This window comes from Aquarana catesbeiana, linkage group LG09, assembly GCF_042186555.1.
Source record: "Aquarana catesbeiana isolate 2022-GZ linkage group LG09, ASM4218655v1, whole genome shotgun sequence".
Classification (NCBI taxonomy): domain Eukaryota; kingdom Metazoa; phylum Chordata; class Amphibia; order Anura; family Ranidae; genus Aquarana; species Aquarana catesbeiana.
This window is the reverse complement of record NC_133332.1, coordinates 249,842,833-249,858,773: the sequence shown is the minus strand read 5'-3', so window position 1 is coordinate 249,858,773 and position 15,941 is coordinate 249,842,833. Positions and strand designations below refer to the sequence as shown.

At 45.4% G+C, this 15,941-nt stretch overlaps 1 protein-coding gene across 1 annotated transcript in view; it reads right to left on the bottom strand.

Annotated features, from left to right (window-relative positions):
- Positions 1-11,917: 11,917 nt before the first annotated feature.
- Positions 11,918-15,941, bottom strand: part of BGN (biglycan) — a 120,250-nt gene continuing 116,226 nt past the window's right edge. Inside the window, exon 8 of the mRNA XM_073600152.1 lies at positions 11,918-14,663. Within this exon, the coding sequence (XP_073456253.1) occupies positions 14,466-14,663 (198 nt within the window). The 3' untranslated portion in view covers positions 11,918-14,465. The remainder of the gene's footprint in view (positions 14,664-15,941) is intronic.

Below are 15,941 nucleotides of genomic sequence, written 5' to 3'. Positions count from 1 at the left end.
CTTAGGAGTTCCCTTCACTGGAACTGAGGGGCCAAGCCCAACATCTGAAAAACAACCCCACACCATAATCCCCTCTCCACCAAAATGATTTGGACCAGTGCACAAAGCAAAGTCCATAAAGACATAGATGATCGTGTTTGGGGTGGAGGAACTTGACTGGCCTGCACAGAGTCCTGACCTCAACCTGATATCTGTGGGATGAATGAGAGCGGAGACTGTGAGCCAGGCCTTCTCGTCCAACATCAGTGCCTGACCTCACAAATGCGCTTCTGGAAGAATGGTCAAACATTCCCATAGACACACTCCTAAACCTTGTGGACAGCCTTCCTAGAAGAGTTGAAGCTGTTATAGCTGCAAAGGGTGGGCCAACTCAATATTGAACCCTACAGACGAAGACTGGGATGCCATTAAAGTGCATGTGCATGTGCGTGTAAAGGCAGGTGTCCCAATACTTTTGGTACATAGTGTAGATGTGAAGCACTGCGTAAATTGACGTCACTGTATAAGTACCTGTAATAAATAGATAAAATATATTGCTAAGGCACGGTATTTCTCAGTACTTTTCAGTGAAAAGCGTCTGTTGGGGGCGCTCTCTGCAGATGGGAAAAGGGGGCAGTTCATTCGTATTCTGGGTGGTGGGGTGATTTTTTTTCTTTTTTAATTTTTTTTTATGTATTGTCTTTATACTGACTTGTCTATTTCCAGTTCCTCTATACAGAGCAATGCCGCTTTTCTTGGCTGTCATTGCAGAGCCTTTTACCCCAGCAGATTAATCTGGTTCTTCACTTCCCATCATCCCCGGGTGACACGGCGCTCCGCTCACACATCTGACCTTTGCTAATTGCTTGGCTTGGTGTTAAGGCCGGAGCTGTCATAGCCGGTGTCTCCAATCTGTCTCTTCATGGGAAATCGATACGTGGCAAACTTCGAGGGAGAATTCCGTCTTATTTCGGAGTGTCAGATATGAACACAAATCCCCGTTGTTCACACATCAGGTTTAAAGAGACCTGTCCCGGTGTTCTCATCTTCTTCATATTGCACACCCAGCAGGGTTTAGTTACACCTAAGAGCAGGAAATATCAATGCTTAAAGCGGTATTCAACCCATAACTAAAAATGGAACATAAAAATCAAAAACAAAGGTAAAGTGAAGTGGGATTTTGTATGTACCCCTGTGGGGCTTAAACAAGTCATTCTTGCATATTAAAGCAGAACAAAACTAAACTGTTGTTCCTAGCCCTCTCTGTAAACTATAGACCATCACCCCCTATATTTAGAAGAGGAGCAGTCTAGAAGTTCTTCCTGTCTTAGAGTGACAACACTTCTAGGCTATCACTGGGGTTGTCGTGTTGCTGGGGGGGGGGGGGTATTGTTGCAGAGAAAGGAGGTCTATTTTGCTAGGAAAGGGTCTATTTTTGCTGGTGGGGGATCTTTTGTTGGAGGGAACCTATTGTTGCCGACAAGGCTATTTTGCGGCGGGTGCAGTGTTGCCAACCGTCAGTGTTTTTACTGGCAGCCAGTAAAAAACAGGCAATTTTCTCCTGCCAGTAAATGCCTGTGAAAGTAAAAAGTTGCCAGTAAAAAATATGGCTCTGACGCTCGGCTTGGTTCCGGAGTTGGCTGAGACCATCCCAGTGCCTGCTACAGTGTGATCCAGCGGCTCTGGCGGAGATGGTGCCTGAGCGTGTCCTGTGATGTCGTGGTGCAATGGAGCCAAGCAGAGCGGCCAGAGCCTCGTGTGCGGGTCTGCGGTTTTGGAGCAAGGCAAGCTGGGACCGTCAGTGCTGTTTAGACTGGAGTGGACTGGAGGGAGCGCTTGCCTTGGAGAGAGACTGTCACTGTGGCTCCGGAGGGGACATGTTGTGTAAGTGAGGTCTCATCATCATCTGTGCTGCTGCACACTGCTGTCAGTGTCACTGTGAGAGTCCATTTTATGTGTGTGTGCCTTCCTATTCTAATTTATTGCCCTCCTGAGTCCTGTCCCTGAGCTACTCACTTACTATATGGAAAATAAAATAAGAAATATGTTTTTTGCCTTATCTACTTTAAATCATATTGCTAATTGCATGTTGTATTTGTAGCCTAAATACTCCCATTTGCACTTCAAACTGTAATTTTGTAACTTTTGGAAATGCCAGTAAAAACGTGGCTGTGCCAGTAAATTTTGGGTGTTGTGTCAGTAAATTTCAACCTGGTAGGTTGGCAACACTGGGTGGGTGTGGATCAATTGATGCTGGTGGGGGGGACTGTTGTTGCTGGGGGGGTTGTCGTTTTTGTTCCTGGGGGAAAATTATTGTTGCTTGTGGCGTCTTGTTGCTGGAGGGATCTATTGTTGGTGGGGGGGGGGGGGTTGTAGCTACAGGTCATGCACTTTACTGCCTTTCTTGTTATTAACACATTCTATACAATTAATTACAATTACATTACTTAGCACCACAAAATGATACTTTGGTTCTGTATTCTCTAAAAAGGGGGGAGGGTGGAGTACCAGACATGTGCCGTTGCTCGGAGGTGGGTAGGGGGTGGAGACAAGAGGTGACTCGGGGGGAGGGAGGAGTACCTGTACCCAGGGCTTTTCTTCTCAGAAAATAGGTGCAGAAACTCAACCAGGACCCCCCCCAAAAAAAACTCCCCCCATACTCACACCTTTCAATGTGAGAGGGTCTTACAGGGGCATTAAATATCAAGAGTGCTTTATGTACAGAGTGCAGAGTTCTAGGGGGGGTTACACAGAGAGTGCCGAGTTCAGGGGTGCGCTATGTACATAGTGCCGAGTTCAGGGGTGCGCTATGTACATAGTGCCGAGTTCAGGGGTGCGCTATGTACATAGTGCAGAGTTCAGGGGTGCGCTATGTATATAGTGTAGAGTTCAGGGGTACGCTATGTACATAGTGCAGAGTTCAGGGGTGCGCGATGTACATAGTGCAGAGTTCAGGGGTGCACTGAATATTTAGTGCAGAGTTCAGTGGTGCACTACACACACAGTGCAGAATTCAGTCTTCTTCCACAACTGCTTACCTCTGCATCCCCATCCGCATCTCACTTTCACTCCTCTTCTGCTGACCTTGGCGTGCAATCCTCCCACTGCCCCCACCCCACCTTCTCCCCCCACCTTAAACACTCCACCATCTTCCACATATCTTACTTTTTGTTGCTGTTATCAGCTGGTGTGTTGGCATCTGCTTTACACCCCAGGCACCTGCATCTCCCTTGTCCCCATCCTGCACTCAGTGGGAGCCACTCAGGAGATCAGATCTGTGGGAGCCATTGGGAGGCAAGCGGTCACTTGTGAACACAGAAGCTGAACTTTTGTGTTTACAAGTGACAATGGTGAGCAGGGAGCGGAGGGCCTGAGCCAAAAGTGGTGGAATTGAGTTCCACCAAGTTCCAGCTGAAAAAAAGCCCTGCCTATACCTATTCTCCAAGGAAAAAAAAAAAGTTGGTGAAAAATGACAAAAACTATTGCAGCTTCCACATGATAAGCCCTAATATTCTACATTTTAGTTCTTTGGTTTAGATACTCTTTAGAACTGAGGAGGAAAGTTAGCTAAGAATCAACAGCACAGTGTTAATCAAAGACTGAAGGAGGAGTTCACCAATGGCAAGATGAAAGCCAATTTCCGGAGATGTAGTGGATGTATTCGGGAGTTTCTGACTGAAGTACAGCAGCGTGGAAAGAATAAAAGAATAAGCAGCGGAGACCACTTAGATGTTAGAGGATCATATAAAGTCCTATAGAATTGTGGGCAGTAGCGAAAGGCAACTGATGATTATAAAGGTAATGTGAAGCTGAAGAGTAGAATGACGGGTCAAGGTCACACAATACTGAAGAAGAGTTGAGGACTTTGTGTGTTCTAGTATTTGCAGACAAAAGGCATGGATATGAGGTTTTGACCTGACGGAGGAGAGAAGCAGTTGCTGCAGTAGAGTTCACATATATAGGACATGGATAGGATAAAGGGTATGCAGAGGTGTGGAAGGTGATGTTCTGAGCTGTGAAGGTTAGTACAGTGAAGCTGGGAGGACAACATAGAGCCAGGTTTATGGTGGACACCATAGAGCAGCCATTCTCAACTAGAGTCCCTCCGGAGTTTGTTAGGGGTTCCGAGAGCTGCAGATGATTGACCTCCCATTTGATGGTGTCTGCATAATTGTGGAGCCAATACTACTTGGCAGTTCCACACCAATGATATTTTTATCTGTCTGTCTTCAATATTATTATGAATAGTTTTCCCAGCCTCTGCTCAAGCAGATGACCAGCAGGCTTTATAGTTGGATGATGGAGACTGGGGTGAGAGGATTTGTATAGCTAAAGTTCTGAATGAGATGATATTGCATGCTTGTCGCATTGCATTGGGCAGTGATATGGTGCATGTGTGTGGTCTCCCAGCTAGAGCCAGGACAAGGGGTGGGGCAGGAGGGGAAGCTGCCCGGGCGCAGTGGTTTCATGTGGTGGTGGTGGGGGGGATGCTGATTGGCAACTTCAGGATGATAGCAGTATCCATACTCTTATCAGCTCTTCGTCCTCCAGCTCCTCCTTCCTGTGAGTGCAGTGTCTCTATATTCGTTTTAGTAAGAGGACCCCAGTGTGTGTGCAGACATGCGCATCGGCGTTTGTGCTACATTTTTAAAGATGGCAATGCAGACAAAAGGTGGGGGAGGGCAGTGATGGCATGGTTCTGCTTTAAGTATAGTATATAAATTCAACATCCTTTAATTTTACTTGGTCCACTTCACATAAGTACATAAGAAGTACTTGTATTTCTCAACGTGTTTCCCTATGCGCTTCCTCAGGAGATTGAGGCAACAAACAAGCCAATAGATAAGGGTGTAGCCCAAAAAAGACATGGGTATTACCGCCGGATAGTCGCACACCTACCCTGTGAGGTGCTGTTGGGAGAGGGACTACCGAAGCTTGCATGAAGGCCACATCATTACCAAGTTGTCCTCAGTATGGGGGTCTCCTACCACAAACTCCCATTTTACAGACTGGAGCTCATTATGATGGCTATTATATTGATCCCAGGTTTCACGGAGACCACAAAGATCTATAATACAATGGCTTTGCACCAACGCTAGTCATCAATAATGAATCTAAAGTAAAGAATCGATGGAAAGCATGGGATAGTCCCTAATATTATACTATGGCTTAACCACCACTAGTCTCCCTCACACCAATGTATGTCCAAAAGTTCACCACACCACCACTCCCAGAAGGGAGAAGAATGTGAAGAATCTTCATGGGGCCATAGCAAAGATTGGGGGAAGGGGCATGGACAGGTGTGGTATAAAGCCTCGTCTTTTGCAAGTCCTGGGTTTTTATATTTTTTAGCCAAGTTAGTCGCCATGATAGCATTGTGTCAGGGCTGTTCTTACAATTCAGCAAAGTGAGACTATTCACAAGGGAAGTTTTCAGGTGACACTGACATCTTGCCTTCTCCCTCTATGTGCTTCCTGAGAAAACTTGTACTGATAAAGTATGGAAGCTGCTGTTGCTGACCTTCTAAGAATACCACTTGCCTGGCTTTCATGCCTCTCCATTGGCTTTAGTATCTGCTGAGATGGTGGCCTTCAAAAGTGCAGAGTGATGACATTATTCTGACTTTCCTGATTCGCATACTTGTTCCAACTCTGAGTCCCAGAAAGTATTGAAACCAGTGACAGCCAGGCAATTGGCATTTTTAGAGGGCGGTCAACAATGGCAGCCTCTGTTTTGTCTCAATACATGTTTTTCTGTAATGTAGGGTCTTTATCACTGCATTAATTCAGAGAAACATATACAAGCAGTTGGATTATTGTGATACTTTGTAGATCATCAATCACAGGAAATGAAAAGTTCTCCACACCACCACTCCTGGAAGGGTTGAATGTGAAGAATCTTCATGGGGCCATAGCAAACATTGGAGGAACGGGCATTTACAGTTGAGTATAAAGCCTCATCTTTTGCAAGAACTGAGTTTTTACATTTTTTAGCCAAGTTAGTCGCCATCATAGTGCTGTATCAGAGCTGTTCCTTAAATTCAGCAAGGCGAGACTGTCAATGTAGGGTCTTTATCACTGTATTCAGTCAAATAAACCTATACAAGCAGTTGAATTACTGTGATAGATCATCAACCACATTGCTGAAGCTTCTACGAAATGAAAAGTACTCTATGAATGGTGGAGAAGGAACTTTCATTTATCCGCCCTTCCTCCATTCGTACATCGCTTTGCATTAATGGAAGAATGGGACGGTAAAGGCAGGCATAGTTAGCGCTCCGGAAGATTACCACTTCAGGGGTATGCATGGGCAGAGGATGTAGGATTTCAACCGGGACAGCTGTTGCTAGCTAGCACAGGGGACAAGTCCCGTCTCTTGTGCTGATTTATTTTTAATAAACTAAATTTAGGCGTTAAAGCTGAAGTTTAGATATGACAATTTTTATATAGTCACATTGGTCCAACTAGGACCATTGTAAATATGCCTGTGCCATATCTGTGAGATCCCTGTGGAACCTGGAAATCCCTGTAGTAGTCACCACTACTACACTGCTCACCACTAGCTCATTGATCCATACTTCCCAACCATCCCAGATTAGCCGGGACCATCCCGGTATTTGATGTAAGTCCCAGCAAATCATGGCTGAGTCCCTGAGTGGAACCCAGTGCCGGAATAAGTTATGGCACTTGGTTCCAGTACCTTGTCCAGTGTTAGCATGGGCACTGGTTTTGCGGGGTGTATGGGGCACCACACACTGATCCACTCTCTGTATTGCAGCTGACATCTCCCCACTGGCTGCCTGTCACAGTAACAGGGAGAGGTCGTTTGCAATACAGAGACTGGATCACGGTGTGTGGTATCACATACACTATGTATTGGCTGCTCGGGCTCCCTCCTCCTCCCCCCCCCGGGCCCCCCATATACCTTCTCTCCGCTGCCTCTGGCAGCAGTCCCATCCCGGAGCCATCTGCTCAGCCTGTCCCTATTGCACTCAGTGATTGTTACTGCTCCCTTCCCTGAGCGACAGCGGGATGGGGCGCAGAGCTGTCAGCCAGCCAAGTTCCTGGGAGTGGATTGTCTAAGCCAGTGGTAGCTATCCCCGCAGGGGTGCCGCCCCCCCTAATCCATTCGTCCGGCCCCTAATCTATATGCAGGGTGCAGGACATATGGATTCCTATGGGGTTTTTTTTTTTTTTGGAACCACATGATTACAGCCGGAGGCTCTAATTGGCTTCAAAAAGGGTGGGCTCGGGGCGCAGAGCGTTTCTCCTCCTGGCCAATCAGTTAGCGGGTCCTGAATCCGATTGGCTGGGAGTGCTAGGACCCGACTGGCCATGAGTCCTAACTCCTGATTGGACTGGAGAAGAAGCGACCACCGGGACCCGGGAGGAGACGCAGGGGGGGAAGCCGCCACCTGGATAAGTTAAGTGCAGGGGCTGGTGGGGGGCCTAGCGGGCAACAGGTGATCGATCCAGCGATTTGGGGGGGGGGGGGCGACGATCAAGCAAGCTCCATGGGGAGGGAGGGGTGTCTGGTTTTATGTGGTTGGCGGAATGGGGGGGTGGCGGGCTGCCCCCTGCAAAGAAAATTGAGCACCAGCCGCCACTGGTCTAAGTGCAGGTGGCCACGTCCCCCAAGCCCCACTTAATGCACACACAAAGCTGACCAATGTAATCCCCTCTCCCCCAGAAGTGTTTTATGGTTTGTCCTAACCCCGGAACTCTCACTTTTGGCATGTCAAAGGAAGTAGGTGCTAATTTACACTAGCATCATACTCTGAAGAGCAATTTGTAGTAGATCACTTTTCAGAGGGCGAATGATGGGTAGTGGGAAAGAGTTATGTTTTAACCCCTAAATATCCACACCACCACAGCGCAACTGTGTGCAGTTTGAAAGTTGGGAGGTATGTGGATCTTGTGCCGAGCGACTGCCCTGCTGAGTAGTGAGCACAGAAAGGCACCATTCAGGGAACATTTAGCAGTTTCTCAATGAATGCAAAGAGTTCACTGATTGGATGAGATGGCAACTGTGACATCACCGCTTTTCTACCGATGATAAGCTAGCTCTTTTCATTATAGTTTTGTAAAGCAGGAAAAGACTTGGTATTGGGGAGCATGCTTGGCCCCAATACATTTATTTCTATAAAATTACTATTAAAAGCAAATTTTGTCTTTGTCCAGATTATGGGACGCTACTGAGACAGATATGGGATGGACTGGAGTGGTGGCAGATTAGCATGATTGGGAAAGGACACCACCTTAGTTTTCATTCATGGAAGGTATAGTATATCTTCTATATATTGGAGGAGGGGTATTCGCCACTATTGATGAGTTTGCCTAGTCTTTTCCATTCACTCCACTCTCCTCCAGTCTTTCAGCAGGGAAGCTACTCAGAAGCATGTGATTTGTGATTTGTAAAATGGTTTCTCCCACTGACCTGGTATATTTGCCCAGCACCCAACACAGTTCCGCTTGCATGTATAATGTATGATATTAATGTAACTGCATCTTTGGGACACGAGAAGAGCAGTTCAGTGGATGGGGTGGTCATGTGATCATGGTGTGAAGGGACTGGGGTGCACGTGCTTCAATCTGGGCCGGGGTGCGTATGCACCATTTTTTTTCAAAGGGTAGGAAGGATGGCATGTACAGACAAGGAAGCCCATGGGTGATGTAGTCAGTAGGATGAGGTACCAAGTACTGCTGTGAGTGGTCTCATGACCTCTACAGTGCATGGTCTCCTACCAGAAATTCAGACTTGCAGCACTGATGCATAAGGAGCGAGTGACAACAAAAGTAAGAGACTGGGCATATATTCTCAAAAACTAGCCGAAGCTGTAGGTTGCCTAAATTAGAAGTGTTGGATAAGAAGGAAGGTTTAGCTATTCAGTCCCTCTGCCAGAACTGTGATGCTTCCCTTTAGTCAAGTTCATGTGACCAATGCCTAGGCTGACCTGGGAAGCTAGGGCGGTATTTTCTAAATATCACTGGACTTTTCAACCAGTAAAGTAGCAATACACCCTTCTCATTTAGCTTGTGTTTGAGACCGCGCTGGAGTGACTGGATTGGTCACTGGTCCTGAGTGGGTATTTTTGTGGGCAACAACACAAGCCAAATGAGAAGGGTGTAGTGCTACTTTAACCACTTAAGGCTTGGAAGGATTTTCCCCCCTAATGACCAGGCAATTTTTTGCGATACGGCACTGCGTCGCTTTAACTGACAATTGCGCAGTCATTCGACGTTGTACCCAAACAAAATTTATGTCCTTTTTTCCCCATAAATAGAGCTTTCTTTTGGAGGTATTTGATCACCTCTGCGTTTTTTTGGCGCTATAAACAATAAAAGAGCAACAATTTTGAAAAAAATATATTTTTTACTTTTTGCTATAATAAATATCCAAAATTGAAAAAAAGAAAAACACATTTCTTCATCAGTTTAGGCCAATATGTATTCTTCTACGTATTTTCGGTAAAAAAAAAAAAAAAATTGCAATAAGCGAACATTGATTGGTTTGTGTAAAAGTTATAGTGTCTACAAAATAGGGGATAGGTTTATGCCATTTTTATTATTTATTTATTTTTACTAGTAATGGCGGTGATCTGCGATTTGTAGCGGGACTGCTACATTGCAGCGGACATATCGGACACGTTTGACACTTTTTTGGGACCAGTGACATTTATACAGCGATCAGAGCTAAAAATAGCCACTGATTACTGTATAAATGTCACTGGCAGGGAAGGAGTTAAAACTAGGGGGCGATCAAGGGGTTAAGTGTTCCCTAGGGAGGTGTTTCCAACTGTGGGGGGAGTGTACTGACTAGAGGAGGAGAGAGATCGCTGTTCCTGATCACTAGTAACAACAGATCTCTCTCTACTCCCCTGTCAGAACGGGGATCTGTCCGTTTACATACACAGATCCCCGTTCTGGCTCTCTGTGGAGCTTTCGCGGGTAGCCGGCGGACATCGCGGCCGCCGGCCACGCGCGTTGGCTCCGGCATCGTGCCCCCTATTGCTCTTAAAATAGACGACGTACCCCTACGGTGATTCGCGCAGCCATGCCTACCTGCCGCAATATAATGACGGTGGCTGGTCAGCAAGCGGTTAATGGCTAAAAGAAGCCCAGTGATATTTCGAAAATACTGCGCTAGCTTCCCACGTCCGCCTAGGCATAGGTCACATGATCTTGGCTAAAGCTTCACAGTTATGGCAGAGGGACTGAATAACTGAACATCTGTTCCTTAATCCCCTTTTGGCTGATATAACGTGACCATGTATGAGAGCCCGCAGCATTTTCTCTGAGACAGATATAACTGGGCTTTGTATTCAGACATTTACTCATTATGACAGCAGTAGGGAATTTCACTACAGCACTGTTAAAGAAGAAGCGCAGTCCCTTTACTCTTGGCCCTACCCCCTTTACTGGTGCCACCCATGAGGAGATGTGCTGATGGGCTCTGCCCCTCCTTCAAGACCTGCAGCAGATCCGTTCATGAGCCGGTGCACGAGCTTGGTGTATTAGGACACAAAGTCCTCCTGTACCTCTCAAACCGCATTGTGTTTGCATTCAGGCGCACCCACACAGATGTGACAAAGGTTTCTTCCAGGGACTGAAGGCCAGACAGATCCCTTTAGTACATATGCTTACTTTTAGATTAGGCAAAACGTAATTCTCAAAGTCGAAAAATAAAACAAATACAATTGAGAGGGAACGGGCTGGAGCCAGATACAAACAATTACTTTTTGGGGAAGATGGTCCATTTTTAGAGGCAGTCCTGCCATATTCTAATTAGAGGTTTCGGTAAAATGACACATAGGGGCTAATTTCCTAGGACTGGAGGCTTCCAGGTTTTTTTTTTTTTTTGTAGAAGCTTAATTGAACAAGCTAAAGTTAGGAGCTGATTAGCTACCATGCACAGCTGCTCCAGATTACGCAGTTTTAGTAAATCAACCCCGTATTGTCAAAATGTAAGTAAAGATATTGTTTAAAGCAAAACTCCAGCCAAAATAAACAAGATAAAAAGAAACAGCTCTTAGGAATTGGATTGAATGATGACGGCCATTAGACTCTGAGCTGAGGTAATCCCGGACCAGCCCCCAATTTGTGACTGGACAGTGAAAGGAGAAGCAGTAAAAGGATGAGCTCAACTTTGTCACTATACTTTCTCCTTCTATCAGCAAGATTTCTGAAAGCACATGAACTTACTGGCTTCCTGCACTGCTTATTCCTCTCAGGAATTAGAGGAGGCTGATACCAGATCACATTCAGGTGCTTACACTACTTGCATTTAATAAATACATTTAATGATGTATTGCCGATTACAGAGCTGCATTTATTTGTATCTTTATACCCACCTGGAGTTCAGCTTTAGGCTAGGTTAACACCTGGACGTGTTGTGCGTGCACGTTTGCACGGGCACAGCAGCCCATTCATTTAAATGTGCTGTTGTACCTGCAAGAAACGTGGGAAAAAGTCCCTGACCCCTTTTTCTTAAAACGCAGTTGCATGGAACTGCATGGTGCCATAATTCTTAATGCCATCCCTATGCATTGGCAAACCTGGCACTTTATCTCCTGAGTGAAACTACATGGGGGCCATAGCCCCCCATGCAGTTTCGCTCAGGAGATAATGTGCCAGGTTTGCCAATACATAGGGATTCCATTAAGAATTATTGAAACCCCCATGCATCTGCTAAAGAGTGGCATATTTTGCTTGCAGGTGTGAACCTAGCCTTAGAAATTCCAATTCTGATAGAGAAACATATCTGTTCATTCTTTTCGATCAGAGGTCACCAAACTACGACCTTCCAGCTGTTGCAGAACTACACGTCCCATTCACAAACATGATTAGGCAAAATGGGAATTTTAGTTCCTGAACAGTTGGAGGGCCATATTTTGGAGACCCCTGTTTTAGATGGTCAAACTCTAAAATAAAATGGCAACTTTGTACAAATATGTCCACCGCTGATTTATTGCTTTGGTATATCTACAAAAAAACATTTATTTAATGCATCAACATTGTGTTATTTTATGCAAAAACAAACAAACTTTGGAAAGCTGGTGGTTACAAATACGGGTATATAATTTTTTTTTTTAAAGCGGTTTACATTTATTCTCTTGATTCCTGATTTGCGAGCACCCTGCTTCAGAACAATGCCACATTTGTCCACTAGGTGGCAGTGTTACCCCAACGATTCACCATGGAAGCAATGTACAAAGGCACACTAAAAAAATGCTCACTATTTTTTTTTTTTTTCTTTTTGCAAGCTGGTGATAAAAACATATGCATGGTCCTGCATGATAGGTAAAGTGCTGTGCCTACTTTTGCAGCCCTCTTAATCCCTTTTTATGGCCCCAACTGAAAGACTGGCTATTCAGGGGTGAACTCATGAGCGAATATGTAATGAAATGGGCTTTTTTTTAAACCATTTCACAGGAAAGAGGGTCTGCAGTGCCTTGCACTGCAAAGCAATGTGGAGTGTTCTTGACAATGACAAAAAAAAAAAAAAATGGAATGATTGTAAAAAAACAATGCTTAATGAAGCAAGGGGTGTCTGTGGGTTGCAAACTGTATAAGGGGTGTATTTATAAAAAAATAAATAAAAATCATAGCTATTCACGCATCAAAACTGCATTTCAATACATTTTATGCAAAAGGGGTGAAACAAATGTTCTCAGGCTATATTCTCTGCAGATCGAATTTTATACATTGAGAAACATGGGGAATGTACTGCATTATGGCCACTAGATGGAGCTGCGGAGTATACTGTGTTCCTACTCGGCACCCTCTAGTGGCCATAATGCAATATTTTCCATATACACATTTTTTAATGATGAATAACACTCCATCTACAGAGAATATAGCTTTAGAGCATTCAATTCTCCCTCACACAGAACACATTTGCATGCAGTTTTGCTGGACAGACAGCTATGCAAATTTATTATAATTTTATGTAATAAAACCAGCACTCAAACTCAGCACTTTTAATCCCTACAAGCCTCCTCCCCTCAGCCATTTTTTTTGTTTTGTTTTATTTAACGTTTTTTTTCTTCATTTTTTGCACTGCACAACTCATAGACCGCTCCCCCCCCCCCCCCCCCAGGTCTCCATTAATGCCTAAGTGAAAATGCTACAACACAGCAGCAGAGGAGGGAAGATCTGGCAGACATCATTAGGGGGACAGTTGCCAAAGAGACAGTTTGTTCCCAATGAACACAGGTGAGACTGATTTCTCCTGTACACCTGAAGCCTCCTGAGATATGCACACCACATGTCAGGGGCCGGATGAGGATGGACCCTTTGGCATGTCATCAGGGTGCTGGTTGTCTGATTCAGGAAGAGACAACCAGCTCCTGGTGAACACAGGCGAGAATGGAGTCTCCCCTACTGTTGAAGCCTCCTGGGATATTCACGCCACATACCTGAGGAGGCTTCAGCTTCAACACAGCGGCCAGAGGAGGGCATCATCAGGGAGACAGCTGCCTAAACCAGGAGGAGACAGCTGGCTCCCTATAAACAGAGGCAAGAGTGAAGTCTCCTCTGCTCCTGAAGCCCCCTGACATATGCTCACCACATATCTGAGGAGCCATCAGCTTCAACATAGCAGTCGGAGGAGGATCTACCTGGCGGGCATCATCAGGGAGCTGGCTGTCTGAACCAGAAAGAGACAGCCAGCTCCGGATGAACAAAGGCAAGAATTTATGTTTCCCCTGCTCCTTAATCCCCCTGGGATATGCATGACACATATCCCAGGGGGCATCCGCTTCAACACATCGGCCGGAGGACGATGAACCTGGTGGACTTCATCAGGGAGCCAGTTGCCTGAACCAAGAAAAGACAGCTGGCTCCCAAATACCCATAAAGGATGATGGTGGCACAGGACCTGGAACGCAGCTGTGGTTTGGCAGATCACAGCAGGACAAATGCTGGATTCGCTGGATGTGTGAGTATTTTTTTTGAAGGACAACCCAGTGGACAAGGTAAGAGAGGAAAGAAAAGAAAATGTAAGGGTTTCCCAAAGCAACCAATACAGCTTCAGCTTTCATAGTCCAACTTGCTGTCTAAAAATGATAGCTGGAAGGTGATTGGTTACTAGAGGTAGCAACTTCTTCCAGCCCCACTCTGGCTCAGCCAGTCATCAAGCTTGCTGGGAGCTCTGCTTCATCAACAGCTGGAGACCTACTGTACATATTGACTAATAAGCTTATCAATAACTGGGATATAGAACTGTGACTATACAAGTTTAGTGCAGCTACTGACTACCTTCCTGGCTCTTTAGACAGCTGTGCCAGAGGATAGGCAGAACGAACAGGAAAAATACCTAAAGCATGGAGTTTAGTGACTGTTTTACACACCCTCTCATGGAGCATCATTGGACTAATTTATTCAATATAATTTTTTTTTACGCTTTTTAGTCTGATTTGAACAGTTCTCTTCACGTCATTCTCTTTATCTTCTGTCTTTGGTTGCATTTGTTTTCTCCGCACAGTTCTACTTTCTGTAATTGCCAAACTGGATGGCCAAGCGGTCGGTGACACAGCGGAAAGTGGCAGGTTGCACCTCCCAGTAGGGCACTGGGTTATTGAAGAGACTGATTCCGTTGTAGTAAGCGCGTTTCACCCCGAAACCTGTTGGACAAAAGTCATTGACGCCCACCTGGGTGATGTTGTTGGAGTGGAGGTATACAACCTAGCAAAGAGAAATGAAAAAAAAAATTATTTTGAAGGATTTGCAGTAAAATTTAGCCAATTTCGGAGTGCTTTGGAGTCAACCGCAAAGTCAAAATGAAAGCCCAGGCCCGAATCAGAATTGGCCCTATTAGGCAAGTATGTAAAGCCATACAAGGAATTTGTCTTCATCCTAAAGCTGAACTGGACATTGTTCCGGATTGGCACATTACTCATACCCATACTGTATCTGATGGACTACTGGGGAAGCTGGAAATCACTGTAGTGGTCGGCGCTACAGGAATAGCCTTGACCTTCCGGGTCCTGTGCCAAATGGCTTACCCCCCTGCACACTAACCATAGGGGGTTGCCTGCTCTGCATTGCCATCATTCATAGAATACTTTGTGCTTTTTTTCATACAAGGCATTTGCTGATTTGGACAAGATGGAGATTGTGACACCACCACCTGCCTCTTTACATTGTTTACAGAAAACACCTCGTAAGGGCATAAAATATAAGGGATTTTTTAAATGGCGCGGTGGTGGCTTTTTTTGGTGGAGAATGAAACGCCCCAAATTCACAGTCCCATAGCCCAGGAGGAATAGTGGGTAACCAATGACTATGGTTGGGTATTTTGTCCCTCTTTTTTGTGCTCCTCCACATTTGTAAGATTTAAAGAGTTAGTTCATGTTTACCAAAAAACTGCCTATGCAGGTAAGGGACGCCTGTAAATAAGAACAAATCGTGCAGGTTTGAATAAAGTTGAATAATTCCCTAGCTATAGGTGTAGGCAATCTACGCATTTTCTGAAGCCTGGCTGAAAAACGCAGAGATGGCACCCCCCATTTGTGCCTTGTTGCTAGGATGTTGCTAAGACACTCTCAGCTGTTACTGCTCACCAACACCATCACAGAAACAGGCTCTCAAACTCCCACACATACGCGATTCATTATGACGCACACTGTCCTTGGTTGCTAGGACTCTAGCAGTATGGTAGCATCATTGGTCCTAGTAACAAAAGAGGATTTGTGCTGGCAAGGGGGGATAACACTGGGATAAGGAGGGGGCTCATCTCTGGTAGTAGTTGATCTAGTCACTCTCCTGTCTGTAGACAATGTACTTGGATGTTTTAAGGTCCAACTCTGGGCTTGGTGACCTACACCCCCAACCCTGCCTTTCCTCAACAAAGCATGCATGACCTTTTTTTTTACTTCTTGTGAGTTCATACTTTATTTTAAAGGTTGCGGTTGGGTCCTCTTCATTCTCTTCTGTCTCTGACAGTAGATTGGGTCCTGAATG